Source organism: Panthera uncia, chromosome E1, assembly GCF_023721935.1.
Source record: "Panthera uncia isolate 11264 chromosome E1, Puncia_PCG_1.0, whole genome shotgun sequence".
In the NCBI taxonomy this organism is placed as follows: Eukaryota; Metazoa; Chordata; class Mammalia; order Carnivora; family Felidae; genus Panthera; species Panthera uncia.
In genome coordinates this window covers 34,185,819-34,201,263 of record NC_064814.1, presented here as the reverse complement: position 1 = coordinate 34,201,263, position 15,445 = coordinate 34,185,819, and the positions used below count along the sequence as shown (strand labels likewise).

At 36.1% G+C, this 15,445-nt stretch overlaps 1 protein-coding gene across 10 annotated transcripts in view; it reads left to right on the top strand.

Moving 5' to 3' along the window:
* BCAS3 (BCAS3 microtubule associated cell migration factor) overlaps window positions 1-15,445 on the top strand; it is a 611,080-nt gene that overhangs the window by 93,812 nt on the left and 501,823 nt on the right. For all 10 annotated transcript variants that reach the window (XM_049637825.1, XM_049637821.1, XM_049637826.1 and 7 more), the window contains one exon: window positions 1,453-1,525. In XM_049637825.1, coding sequence (XP_049493782.1) covers window positions 1,453-1,525 — 73 coding nt within the window. The remainder of the gene's footprint in view (window positions 1-1,452; window positions 1,526-15,445) is intronic.

Here is a 15,445-nt window from a genome sequence, read left to right as displayed (position 1 = left end):
TTCGTTATATATTTAGAACTTACTAGTCCTCTGCTGTTACAAAAATGCTATAGTGAATAATTTTGTATACAAGTTACTTTCCTCATGGCTGAGTATATATGTAGGATGAAATCTTAGCAGTGATATTTCTGTATTGGAGGCTATTTGCATTTATAACTGATTGATATAACCAGAAAATTTTACAGAACTTTTGGATTTTTTTGAGAAGGTCTTATGTAAAGGTCAGTGTTTATAAGTATAATTTAAACATTTTTAATGGAAAATTTCTAATTTATTCAGAAGTAGTAAAAATAGTATATCAATCTCTAATAATCTATTACCCATCATTTTATGGCTAATCTTATTTCATTAACATCTATTCCCCTTTATCCAGAAAATTGTGAACTATCCTCTCCCAGATATCATGCCAGCTTATTGGTTAATATTTTATTATTTATTTCCAAAAGATAAGGAATCTTAAAATTATAACCATAGTACCATTATCACTTCTGAAAATTAGCAAATTTCAATATAGTTTTAAGTGGAATTTCTCTCATGTGTGAGGTTGAGCATCTTTTTTTTTTTTTTTTTTTTTTTTTTTTGTGGTTCTGACTCCTGACTTTATTCTTCTGCTTGTTGCTGCTATTACATTGATTTTATATCCAGCAATATTATTGAGTTCATTTATTGTTATTATCCTGTCTAGGACTTCCAGAATAGGGTTGAATAGAACATTTAATTGGATATCCTTGTGTTATTACTGATTTTCATGGCAGTACTCTGAAAGCATTACCTATGATTTTGTTGTAGAATATTTTGTAAATAATCATTATTTGGACAAGAAAACAAGTTTTTTTGTTTTCTTTTGTTCTCATCATGACTAGATGAATACAGGATCGTATATAGAATAGTGCAGAATAGAATGTTTTTTCTGCATCTGCTACATTGCTAATATAAGCAATTACATTAGTAGGTTTTGTAATGTGAAATTATAACTTGAGTAAATCCAACTTTGTTATGAGACTTTGTTTTTTCTCATATATTGCTACTCAGTTTACATTTTTAAAAAGGAATTTTGCATTTATGTATATTGATAATGGCCTATAATTTTATAATTTTTCTGGCCTGACCTACCTTTATTTAGTTTTGACATGAAAATTATACTAGTCTTAGGTAATTAGTTGGTGGAGTTGGAAGAGGTTTCTGATCTCATGGAGAATGTGTATAAGATTGAAGTTGGTGCCAGTTTTTTAAAAAAGATATTTTAAATGCTGGTTCCACTTTAAAAATAGTTATGTTTTACTTATAGCTGTTCTATTTTTGTTCAGTCAAGTATATAAATTATGTCAATTTATAATGAATGTTTTGCTGTCTCTTCAGCTGTAAATAATTTGAGAGCATGAAGATAATGGAAAATACACAAGAATATTTCTCAAAGTTTTATTTTACATTTTATTTTATGTTCCTTATCAGGTACTCAAAAGTGTGACAACTTTGCTGAAAAAAGGCCCCTCCTTGGTGTTTGTAAGAGCACTGGATCTTCTGGGTAAGGAAATTAAAAAAATTCTTTGAACCACTATTAAAAGTTTATATTGTTATTCCAGAGAGTGAATTTTGCTATCCTAAAATCTTTGTTACCATAAGACAATGCTCTTACAAGAGAGAAGAGAAAGGAATTAAAAACATATTTAGGGTTTCCTGTGGCTCAGGCCTTGTTATTTCTCTGCCTACTGTTTTCTCATATGCAGGGTGACAGTAGGAGACAAAAGAAAACAAGTAATTGAACAGAATTCAGTTTTGAAATAAAAGATTAGCATCATTAAGGAAAATGTTTTTTAGTTTCTGTGTTTTTTTATTATAGTAACTTTTATGATGGCTTTCCACAGTGGAGACTAAACTAAAATGTGGGGAGACTTGAAACTGTTCTGGATGTTGGATATACTACCCTGACCACACATAGATCCTTTTGGAAAGGATGACAACCTTTATTGAGTATTTAAGTAAATTCTCTGTTGAATCATTGGCTAAGCTACATAGACACAGGGGCAACTCCAGGAAACTAGGCTTTAAAATAACAAGAATTAAAGAAAAGCAGAGCAGAGCAGAGACATTAGTAGCTGCACATGGTGGAGGAAGACAGATTTCTAGAGTTGTTACACCATATTATATTCACATAATATGTTCTAAGAACTAAATGAGTTGTGTTTCTAAAATTAAAGAAAGCATGGTAACAATGACTCAACAGATAAAGGATTTCAGTAAGGAGTTAGAAATTATAGAAAACCAAATGGGAATCCTGGAGTTGAGAAGATGCAAAAAATGAGATGATAATCTGGCTAGAGCAACTCAATACTATATTGAAGCCAGGGTGAGAATTAGGGCACTGATGTGTTGACAAAGGTGCTGAAAAAGAATGGGTGTCACAGAGAAGAAGATAAGCTGCTGTGCTGGAGGGAAACTTTGTTGATTTCAGTTTTCCTGATGTTTGGCCCTTTAAGTTCAAGTGCATGTAGACCTGTGGAAACTCCACAGAAAGATGTATTCGTAGAAGGCATTTGCCTACCTGCTGGGTTGGGTTTGCAGTTCTTGAAAGGTTTTCCATTCCTTATCAACCCTGCTAACTGTATGATTAAGGAGATTGTTTTTGTTTTTACAAGATTCATTTATTGAGGGATCATTTTATAAAAAAAAATAAGACAAAAAGGAAGAGTAAGGTGATTATATGTAGTTGGTGATGAGGTCATTTATTGAGGGTTGAATTTAATGGAATGGGAGTCATATTAGTTAGGGTTCTCCCTAGAAACAAAACCAGTATCATGTGGGATATATGTGTGTGTATGTGTATGGTGGGAGAGAGAGACAGAGACAGAGACAGAGAAAGAGAGAAAGAGGGAAGGAGAGAGATTGAGATTTCAAGAAATTGGCTCATGATTGTGAAGGCTGGCAAGTCCAAAATTTAGACACTGAGGGAGGAGTTGCAATTTCAGTCCAAAGATAGAATTCTTTCTTCCCCCAAGGAGGTCAGTTTTTTGTTTGTTTTTTCATATTAAGACTTTCAACTGACTAGATAAAGCACACTCACATTATAGAGCATAATCTGCTTAAGAATCAAACTTTACTGATTTAAATATTAATCTTATGTAAAACTACCTTGACAGAAACATCTAGAATATTATTTGGCCAAATCTGGTTATTGTGGCCTAGCCACATTGACACAAAATTAATCACCACAGGGGCAGTGAATGTAGTCCTGATTAAAATAGAATTTGCCTATTTAAGAAAATATATCTATTGTAGACATTTATTTTCCTCTTCTCATTTCTGCTCCTTAAATTATTTCACAGAAGAGGAATCATTCTAGCAAGAGACTTCTATATGTGTGTATCATTTGCTGGGTGGTTTTAAGAGTGGTTATTGATGAATAAATGCAAAGATACTTTTGAATTAAGTTCACAAGTCATTTCGTGGACTGTAACTTCTGTAACTTCTAGCGAGTCTTGTTATTATATATAAGCTTTCTCTTGCCTGCATGCTGTCTTTTTTCTCTCTTGTTTTATACCTTTCTTTCTAATGGAAGATGATGGCAGGAAATACTCATTTTGTTTTCACTTATTTGCTGATCTGAATATAATAAACAACTGTATGTAGCATCTTTGTCAGAATGTTTATTGTCTCAAGGACATTTCCACATAGGATTGTCTTGTGTTTCTTGCAAGTGTTGCATTATGCTTGCTGGTGAATAGAATTTTCTCTCTGAGCTAGTGCTTTGTGAATATGTACACATTTTAAGAGTTAATTCTAAGTGTGCAGTGGGTTAGAAGATGGTGATGTTGAACGGATTAGACACTTTTTAATAACTCCAAAGTTGAATATAATAACGAGTCTAATTATAGGTCAATTCTTTTAAAATCTGTTTCCCAGATTCTGGGATTTAGAAAAAAGTTATAACTCAAAATTTTTATGAGGCATATGCTTGTTGACTATGCTATTATAGCACTGGGGAATGGAAAGCAAATGTTGAATGCCTACTATGTATCTAGTCTGTTACATATTTTCCATTATGTAACATCATTTAATCTTAAGACTGTGGAGGAGATTGTGCTATTCTCATTTTATACATGAAGAAACTGAAACTAAGTGAGATTCAGTCATAGTTGTGGACCCAGACCTTTGCCCACTTGCCAGGTCTGTAGATGGAACATACCTTTGCATTTAGGGTGCCCTAACTTCTTGTTCATGCATCCAACCTTCCTATTTTCTGGCCAGTTATTTTTAGAGTTAATAATAGAATTATTTTAAAATTAGCAAATAAGTTACACTCTTATTTAAACAGTAACTTCTTAGTAGAGTTTTTGTTATGTGCATATGTTGTCTCAGTATATTTCTGTAGAAGTGGAGTATACTTTTGTTGTTGATTTTACTTTTATTGTTTTAAACAGAGTGACACATACTGTTACATAGCTACTTAGCTGGAAGTTTTTCAGTGTAAAGGGACTTCCCTGATTTGTTTGTTTGTTTGTTTTAACACATTGTTTTATTAAATGCAGAGGGGATCTTCTTTGCATGATAGCAGGAACATGCAAAGCACATGGAGATTGGAAAATAGAAGTAGCTAATTTAAGAAATACATAAAATTTTTTTGTTGTTTTTATTATGTGCTACATTAATACACTGCATAACCTTCCAGAAGAGGTAGATGATCATAAATGAGTTATTTTTCATCAATCAGGAAAATGCTTCCTTAATCGATGTTCTCCAAACCACATTGCACTGTGGTTACCAAGGCCTAGAAATACTCTTATTTAATGAAGTGTAGTGCCAACTTTTGTCTAATGCAAAGTAATTTCAAGACAGGGCATGTTCCCTCCCCACCCATTCCAATTTTTTTTTAAGTTTATTTATTTATTTTGAGAGAAAGAGTGAGTGTGTGTGAGTGGGGGAGGAGCAGAGAGAGAGAGAGAGAAAGAATCCCAAGCAGGCTCTGTGCTATCACTGCAGAGCCCCATGCAGGGCTCAATCTCCTGAACGGTGAGATCATGACCTGAGCTGAAATCAAGAGTGGGATGCTCAACTGACTGAGCCACCCAAGTGCTCCCACCCCATTCCAATTTTAAATAAAGTAACAAAAATGGAAGGCACTTGAAAGGAGGATATGAGTGTATCTAAGGTATAGTAGTCCCCCGTTTCCTAGGGGGAGTATGTTCCAAGACCCCCAGTGGATGCCTGAAACCATAGATAGTACCGAACCTTATATATACTGTTTTTTCCTGTACATACATACCCATGGTAAAGTTTAATTTATAAGTTAGGCACAATAAGAGATTTTTTTAAATTAATTTTTTTATTATGAAATTTATTGTCAAATTGGTTTCCATACAACACCCAGTGCTCATCCCAACAGGTGCCCTCAATACCCATCACCACCCACCCCTCCCTCTCACCCCCCATGAACCCTCAGTTTGTTCTCAGTTTTTAGGAGTCTCTTATGTTTTGGCTCTCTCCCTCTCTAACCATTTTTTTTTCCTTCCCCTCCCCCATGGTCTTCTGTTAAGTTTCTCAGGATCCACATAGGAGTGAAAACATATGGAGTCTGTCCTTCTCTGTATGACTTATTTCACTTAGCATGACACTCTCCAGTTCCATCCATGTTGCTACAAAAGGCCATATTTCATTCTTTCTCATTGCCACGTAGTATTCCATTGTGTATATAAACCACAATTTCTTTATCCATTCATCAGTTGATGGACATTTAGGCTCTTTCCATAATTTAGCTATTGTTGAGAGTGCTGCTATAAACACTGGGGTACGGGGCGCCTGGGTGGCTCAGTCGGTTAAGCGTCCGACTTCAGCTCAGGTCATGATTTCACAGTCTGTGAGTTCGAGCCCTGCGTAGGGCTCTGTGCTGACAGCTCAGAGCCTGGAGCCTGCTTCAGATTCTGTGTCTCCCTCTCTCTCTGCCCCTTCCCCGCTCATGCTCTGTCTCTGTCTCAAAAATAAATAAAAACATTAAAAAAAAACACACTGGGGTACAAGTGCCCCTATTAGGCACAATAAGAGATTAACAACAATAATAAAATAGAACAGTTATAACAATATGCTGTAATAAAAGTTATGTAATGGTCTCTTTCTCTCAAAATATCTTATTATTACTGTATTCACTCTTCTTCTTGTGACAATGTGAGATGATAAAATACCTATGTGATGAGATGAAGTGAGGTGAATGAAGTAGGTGTTATGATGTAGTTAGGCTACTATTGACCTCTCATGGTACTTCAGAAGGAGGATCATCTGCTTCTGGACCATGGTTGACCATGGGTAACACTGAAATCCAGAAAATGAAACTGTAGGTAAGGGTAGATTGCTGTAGTTTGAATTAAGAAACTCAAGTTTGGGGTGCCTGGCTGGCTGATTTGGTAGTGCATGCAACTCTTGATCTTGGGATCATGAGTTCGAGCCCCACGTTGGGTGTGGAGTTCACTTAAAAAAAATAAACTCAAGTTCATAGACATAAAGGTGGTTGATATAAGGAACCATTGAGGAAGGAAAAGGAAAAAACTGAACTAATGGAAAGGTAGGAGAATAATTAAAAGAGAAGTGACTGAATCAAATGGAGATGGAGAAAGCCATACATTCATGCAGTGGCTGCTTGAGATACTGTCTAATGTCACATGCACCTTGAGAATGTTGACTTTGTCTTGACTTTATTATCTTCTTGTTATTAAGCACAATGCCTTCTATCTAGTAGGCCCTCAAAATATTTATTTTTTAGTGAATAGATTTTAATAAGCTTGCTTTATATTCATACTAGCGCTTTATTTGAATATTAGTAGCTCCAAAATATAGAAATCATTTTTTATGATTGAGAAAATCTCAGGGGAAGGAAAAATAAAATAAGATAAAAACAGAGAGGGAGGCAAACCATAAGAGACTTTTTTAAAAAAAAATATTTTTTAAATGTTTATTTTTGAGAGAGAAAGAGACAGTGTGAGTGGGGGAGAGACAGAAAGAGAGGGAGACACAGAATCCAAAGCAGGCTCCAGGCTCTGAGCTGTCAGCACAGAGCCTGATGCAGGGCTTGAACCCATGGACTGCGAGATCATGACCTGAGCTGAAGTTGGACGCTCAACCTACTAAACCACCCAGGTGCCCCAAGAGACTTAATACAGAGAACTGAGGGTTGGGGAAGGGAGGTGTGTGGGAGGATGGGCTAAATGGGTGATGGACATTAAGGAGGGCACTTGTTGGGATGAGTATTGGGTGTTATATGTAAGTGATGAATCAGTAAATTCTACCCCTGAAACCAATGCTACACTATATGTTAACTAACTTGAATTTAAGTTAAAAAAAAAAAAAAGTCTCTTAATCTGAGAAGCCATACATATTGCACCTGGGTTTTGATACCTTCTTCCAAACCAGTGGTGCACAGTCTTAAGACCTCCTCCTTCCCCCTGTGGAGATGTACAAGATGTGTCCATTGCCATCCATTTCTCTGGCAAATACTTTATTGAGAACCTGTTGCTATGGACATTGTCAGTTGCTTATACTGCTTATTAAATTATTCTTATGAAAAGTCAACAGCATTTTCTTTCGATTTGATTGGATTATAATTTTTTATTTTTATAAATTTATAGTGCCTTTTCAAGGAAGGGGTAATTGCTATGGAAATAATCCTAGTCTTCCTCATATTTTATCCTTTTTATATAAGTATGTTGTAGTCAGCCCACAGTTTTTTGTTTTATTTTATTATTATTTTTTAATGTTTATTTATTTTTGAGAGAGAAAGAGAGAATGAGCAGGGGAGGGGAAGAGAGAGAGGGAGACACAGAATCTGAAGCAGGCTCCAGGCTGTGTGCTGCCAGCACAGAGTCTGATGTGGGGCTCTAACTCAAGAGCTGCGAGATCATGACCCAAGCCGAAATTGGATGCTCAACCGACTGAGCCACCCAGGTGTCCCTAGCCCGCAGTTTTAAATTGCATTCATGACTATCACTAAAATATATATTTTGGTATTCTAGTAATTTTTAAATTATTATTATTGTTTGTGTGTATGTGATTCCATAATAATTCCAGATAAGCCATTTAGGTTTTGGGGGAGATAATGTTTGTTGTGCTACTGATCCAGGGATTAAGTCAGTGCTTGGTGTAATAATATGAGGGGAGAAGTACAGACAGTATACTACAGAATATACACTCTTTTAGGAAAACCAGAGTTCATTGTATACTGTATGCTAAATGGCTCCTAGAATGTAGCAAAAGAGTAACATTATTTAACAGCTGACTGCAGACCTTAAAGAATGTTTAATCATATAATACACTGTCATCACTTTATATACATTATATGGAATAGAGATATGTCCTTTATAATGACAGAATCATAGAAAATTGGAAATGGAAAGAATGTTGAACATCACATAGTTTGTCTCCTGATAAAGATAAAGAAAATCTTGGGGCACCTGGGTGGCTTAGTCAGTTAAGTGTCTGATTTTAGCTCTCGGGTCATGATCTCACTCTTTGTGAGATCGAGCCCCGCATTGGGCTCCACACTCACAGTGTGGAGCCTGCTTGAGATTCTCTCTCTCTATGCCTTTCTCTCTGTGCAATTTGCGCATTCTCTCTCTGTCTCAAAATAAATAAATAAATTAAACAAACAAACAAAACAAAGCTGTTCCAGAGACTTCTATCATATATCCATTTGGTGGTGAGAAATTCTTGTAAGAGTGAGAAAATTTCCTCATTTCATTTAGTTTGGAATCCCTTATCTCTTATTAAATAGGCACTCTCTGGCCATATTTCCAAGATTGGATTTTAATAATCAGAAAAATTGAAATTTGGCAACCAAAGACATGTAAAAAACATAAAATACCTGTTTTTATCTTAAATTCACCTTGAAAAAAAGCAAAGTAAGTTAGCTGTATATAAGAGTAAAGTCTTAATTTAAAAATTAAAGACTGTTCATTAAATATAATACAGTTAGTTCAAAGGATTAATTTTTTGCAGTTTTTTTTTTTTTTTTTTTACAGACTGCCAAAGAGTCATCTTGGATTGGCAGGATTCCATGGGATGGGTGTTTGGTAGCCACTGCCTGAAAGCAGTAGTTATTTGGGTAGAAGTTAAGCACAGTTTCAGTGTCCTGAAGTGTCACTGAAGAGACTTTATTTCATGTTGTGTCTAAAGTAAATAAAAGTTCTGTTAATTAGAAGTAGAAGGGAGATTGCTTGGGATAATAGGTATGCAATGTTTCTTTTTGTTGTGAAATGTCACCAATGATTTTACATGTGATACTATGTATTTTGAGTTTGGACTAATTTTCATCCTATTGTGTTCATGAGGAATGAGGAAATCACATTTGGGGCTGGTATTGCTTCTGCAGACACAAAAGAGAGATTTATGCTAGTCTTCCAGTCTTTGATGTTTTTTTAATACATGCGCTTTCCAAGCAGTTCCTTGGCCTTCTTTCAAGCACAACTCTTTCACTTGCCCATCTCTCTGGTATTTTTCCCTCCTGTGGGTGTTCTGCATTTTCTTCTAGTTCTCTGCATGGCTCTCTGGCTCTCTTTACTGCTTTCAAAGAATGGGCTTTTACATAAAAATCTTTGACATATCACTAATCAGAGCTGCCACGTTGGCATAGCGGTTTTTAATGCAATCAGTCTGTATAGTAGGGTATCGAATATCATGGATTGTTCATGAGCCTCTGGACTTTAGTATTTATTATCTAGAGTATGCCCTATTCATCTAATTGTAAATGTAATGAAATCTTAAAGAAATAAGATGACATTACTATTACTTATATCTTATAATGACATTAGAAGATGACATTACATTACAGTGCTTTCTCTCATGGACTTAGAGATATACTTTATATATCTTGAAATGTTACACTGCCTTTAGTAAACAAAAGTCATTAGCATGAATGTTAATTATGCAACATTTACCAAGTTCACTTACTTAAAGCAAATTTTTAATTTTCCCATGGGGGAAGGAAGAGAGCCAGGATACTACATACTTGACTCACACTTATAAAGTTTTAAAACACATGCTGGACAAATCTGTAAACTGAGACACATATTATTATGTTATATTTTAACCCGGGAAAGTTTTTAAAATGTATTTATTTCAAAAAATAGTATCTGAACTATGGACACTCCTAAGTGGTGTGTTGTAAGGTCATATTTACAGATACTGCTGTATATTTCCTTGTGATCCTGAAATTGGCACAAATCTCAAATGGCCTACCAAAATGGTTGTATGTAAGTGACCAAACCAAAGGAAAGTTGGCTTAGTTTTTAGAAAGAAATTCCTTATTTGCTATTATATGCTATATGTATTCCTCAAAACCTGTTTTGTTAGGGTCTTGCCTAGAAACAGACGACATACTCAAATTGGATATTTTGAGGAAAGTTACAGTGAACCATGCGGGAGCTGAGACCTTTTACCATTTTCAGACAAGGGGAGAGAGCCATTAGCAGAGCCTGAAAAGGGAGCCCTGTCAGGAGGGTCACATCCAGAAGCAGTGGCCTCTGGTGGAAGGATTTGGTAGAGATAGAGCAGTCAGAGGTGTACCAACTTTACTCTCTTTTCTCTAGATGGCTCCCTCAGGCTGAACCCAGCCAGAAGCCAGAGGCTGGGTTCTGAAGGTTCAGAGAGCCCATTTAGCAACCTCTATAGTATGGGTCGATCTCCCAAGGCAGGAAGCAGGGTGCAGAGAATATAAAGTGTATTTGGAGGAGCAGCACGCTTACATTCAGCAAAATTTCATACTAAAGCCGAGTTTATGGGGAAAACAAGTGTGGAGGAAATTTATGCCATGTTGTAATCAGAGCAATAATCCTGATTCAAAATCAGAACTATTAAAAAGAAAGGTTAATGCCAATAAAAATTACTAGTAATTAAAGAATTTTACCTAGAAAGGAGAGTGAAGATACCTTGTTGGAATGGGGGTATAAGGAAGAGTTGAGATAGTTAGGTTAGCGAAGAAAGAGCAAAATGGACAACGATCAGATAGAAACAAGCTCTAAGTACATCGTAGCCCGAGCACATGGTTAAACTGAGCCATAAAGAACCTGATTCCTCCTGGTTTTATGCATTCAGTTGAGCCAGTGTATTCAACGTGGTTTTTTTTTTTTTATTTTTTTTTATTTTTTTTATTTTTGGGACAGAGAGAGACAGAGCATGAACGGGGGAGGGGCAGAGAGAGAGGGAGACACAGAATCGGAAACAGGCTCCAGGCTCCGAGCCATCGGCCCAGAGCCTGACGCGGGGCTCGAACTCACGGACCGCGAGATCGTGACCTGAGCCAGTGTATTCAATTGCTGTTATGTTGTAGCATAAAAAATTAAAATACTGTCAGTTTTATTTGTTAATACAACTTCCTTGATATACTGACATAACTCTCCATTTAGAATTATAAATTGTAGCAAAAAAACCTGTAATGTGTGTGCACACACTTTTAAATGGCTTTATTGAAGTATAACTGACGTTAAATAACCTATATATACTTAAAGTGTACAATTTTGTGTTTGACATATATATACAGTTATGAAATCATCACTACATACAAGATAAGGAACATATCACTCCCCAAATATTCTTTGTGTCCCTTTATAACTCTTCCCTCCCAGTTCTTTTTCCTCAGATGATTACTTATCTACCTTCTATCACTATAGTTTACATTTTCTAGAGTTTTATATAAATGGAATCATACAGCATGCACTTTTTCTTTGGCTAGGTCACTTTTTCTTCTGTTATGCAGCATATTTAATTTGAGGTTCATCTGTGTTATTGCATTTATCAATAGTTCATTTTTATTGCTTACTACTATCTTATGATGATTGATCATCCATTCACCTAATGATGTGTCTTTCAGTTGTTCCTGGGTTTTCGCTTTTACAAATAATGCTGCTATGAACATAATTTTCAAGTATTTGTATAAACCTGTGCTTTCTTTTCTTTTGGACCGATACCTATGAGTAGAATGGCTGAATCACATGTTAGGAGTGTGTTTTTCAAAGTGGTTGTCCTATTTTTACAATCCTACCAACAGCATATGAGATTTTTAGTTCTACTTCCTCATTAACACTTGGCTTTAGCAATCTTTTTCATTTTAGCCATTCTAAGAAATATGTAGTGGTTTCTCATTATGGTTTCATTTTGCACATTGTCAATTTTTAAAAAATCCTCAATCTTCAGTTAATTCTTCTTTCATATCTTCTTATTATTTGACCATTCTGAGTTTGTGACTTTCTGATTCATAGTGGTGTTTCACATCTATAATTGCTTATTTAGTTACAGATTTACCATATGTAATAGTTCTTTTAAATCTATACAACTTTTTCTTCTTGTTATAATAGAGCTTTAACACAAAACGCAGTAATTGAATATGAAATAAGAGTCCTATTTCTACATATGGTTTCAGGTGAAGCTACCACTGCAGCTTAATCAAAACAGTAGTTTCTAGTCAGAATATTCTATCAAATAACTTTTAAAGTACACTACTTCTAATTATTATGGTTAATGTCCTTCAGTGAATCGAACTTCCCAGTCCCGCCTCTCCATGTTCTTGTGTAGGCCCCTCCCACTTGAAACTAAGCTTGTTTGTGAGACTTGCTTTAACTAATAATCTATCAGTAAACGTACCACAGTCACATGCTTGATAAATATTTGCATACTGAAGCCTCTAACGTCAAGTCATCATCACCAACAGCATGTGAGGGTGAAAGTCCACATGGAAAGAGACTTAACCATTCTTGCTTTCCCAACTGAGCCCAAAGCTCAGCCAACTTAGAAGGCGGAATATGAGCCCAGGAGAGAATGGCAGAACCAGCACCTCCCCAATCCACAGAATCATGGGAAATAAAGTGGTTATTAGTCTAAAGCAGTATGATTTTTAGTGCTTTGTCATATAGCAATAGGTACATGAACTGTATTAACCATTATTATTATTATTATTATTTTTTTTTTTGGGACAGAGAGAGACAGAGCATGAACGGGGGAGGGGCAGAGAGAGAGGGAGACACAGAATCGGAAACAGGCTCCAGGCTCCGAGCCATCAGCCCAGAGCCTGACTCGGGGCTCGAACCCACGGACCGTGAGATCGTGACCTGGCTGAAGTCGGACGCTTAACCGACTGCGCCACCCAGGCGCCCCTTAACCATTATTTTTTATACCTGGTGAGAAGGATGATGTGGTAGCACCTTCTTAACTCTTGCCTGTTTTTTACAGCCACAACTTTCAGATGTTGGGAACACTCTTTTTATTTTTTTGTGAAATAGAATTTATTGTGACTCCAACTATGTACCTGTGAGATGTGCCTGGCCAGGCCAGCTAGACTCGTACAGTTTGTATAATAAATACATCAGTGGGGCCTGCTCTCTGCGGCCAGAAAGCACCCACACCAGTTTCCACCCAGCTTCCAGTTTCTCACTTTCACAGGATCCTTGCCCACCTTCTTTTCAGTATGTTTGGCCTCCAGCTCCTGCTGATGCTCCTCTGAGCTTCTTCCAGGCTTGCTCAGCTTTCCCTTACCAGTTCATTGTGTCCAGACCTTCCCAGTTGTCTTTGCTTCACAAATCTGGTCTCGGCTGGGCGCCAGCCTCCCGTGGTGCCAACAGGGCAGCAAAGGGACTACCTTTGTTACTGGGCTCCTGGCCACCCCAGTTATACTCATTGGCCAGCTGTGTGTCCTCACGGCGCTAGGTGACTTGGGTCCTGCCACCCCTGCTGGTCTGGGAACACTCTTGATTTTAGTTTTTATTTTGTCCCAGTATTTCTCTGCTATAATTTTATTTTAATGTGTGATCTGGGAGCAGGGGATCCATGAATCCCAAAAAGGTTGAAAAGCTGATGGGGAGAATGGTGTAGATAAAAGAGAAGCAAAGGGAAAAAGCTTAAATCATTAAGCAAAAGATGGTCTTTTTTATTAAGAGGATTGAAAATGGAAATAGAGTTTTAAAAAAGGGCATTTTCTTCAGAATTAGCCAACTACTGACCTGGTGTATGTTCTCAGAAATTATATCATGTCATTAGAAATAGTCATGATATTTGAGAACCTTAAAATGTATGTGATGTATTAAATGGAGACAAACTATGAGAAGTCAGTCAAGCTTTCACATTGTACTTTTTTTCACACACAGATTCTTCTTTTATGGCTATGTCAGGTTGAAAAATTTTTTTTTATTATCATAGTATGATGGAAAGGTAATTCTCATTAAACATGTCTCATTCTGATACTGGATATCCACCTGAAAGTAGGTCACCTGAAAGGAGATTTACCTTCCATGAAATGGACTTCCTGATACCTTTTTTAAATCAACAACCACTTACAAACAAGTCTTTCTACTTTGACTAGTGTGATAAACTTTCATTATTTTATAATTAAAGTACAATGTGTATTTACTTTCAGACTAATGTTTGTCATGTAAGTACATAGTTAGTATTTATTTACTATCTTTTTCTCTGTGAAAATCTGGATTGGAATAGAACTTATTACAGTTTTTACCATTGAAAGTAATAGAAATGATTTTCCATTTAATGCCTTTTCATTTAGTGGTAGAGTTTTCAGGAACAAACTGAAGTCACTAAGTGAGGCATGCATGTTTAGGTGATTATCTTGTACTGTGGGGTTATAGTTTTCTATTTTGTGGGATTTGGGGGGGTATTTTCATTAAGATAAAATTCTGTTTTTTAGTAGTTTAGTGTGAATGTTACTAATTTCTTTTTTTCTTTTTCTTTTTCTTTTGTCTTTTTTGTTCATGATGAACACAGTATGTTTTTTTTTCTGGGCCAGTTTTAACAATAGTTTTATAGAGGTTAGGAGTTGTGGTTGGAGGGGTTCAGATGTGTTACCTGGTTTCCTAGTGGGTGTATGTTTTTTTCTGTAGATATGGTGAAGTATAGGGTTCCTTTAATAAATGACACCTTGGGGCAATGACTTCAGTTCTTCCTCTTTTTTTTCCCCCCTCCGCTGGTTTTCTGGTAAGACATTTACCTTCATCTGCTTTCTTCTATATTTCCTTTTCCTGTTGAGTTCCTGAGGACATGTCTGTTGTGGTTCCTCTCTGACGCTTTCCCTCTGACTGGCATCTCTGGTCCTGCACTCATTCTGAGCCCTTTCCATTGATTCATTAGTAGACAACACTTTGATACAACTGATCTGAGACCTGTTTTCAGCAATTCCCCACTTAGGTGAGACTTCTTGCTTCTGGAAGTAAATCCTAGGTGATTTTATCTATGTTCTGCCACTAGTAGGACCTTGCAGTTTCTACTTTTTTCCACATAATCCTTACTGAGCTCTGGGCCCAGAGCTCAATTTTGAATATTTCTGATCTCCCTATGTAAATTTTATTTAAATTTGTTGGTTTTTCTCGTTCTTAGTTATGCTATAGTACAATTCAGGAGTAATTTCATTTGCTTTCTTTGTTTATATATATATATATATATATATATATATATATATATATATATATAT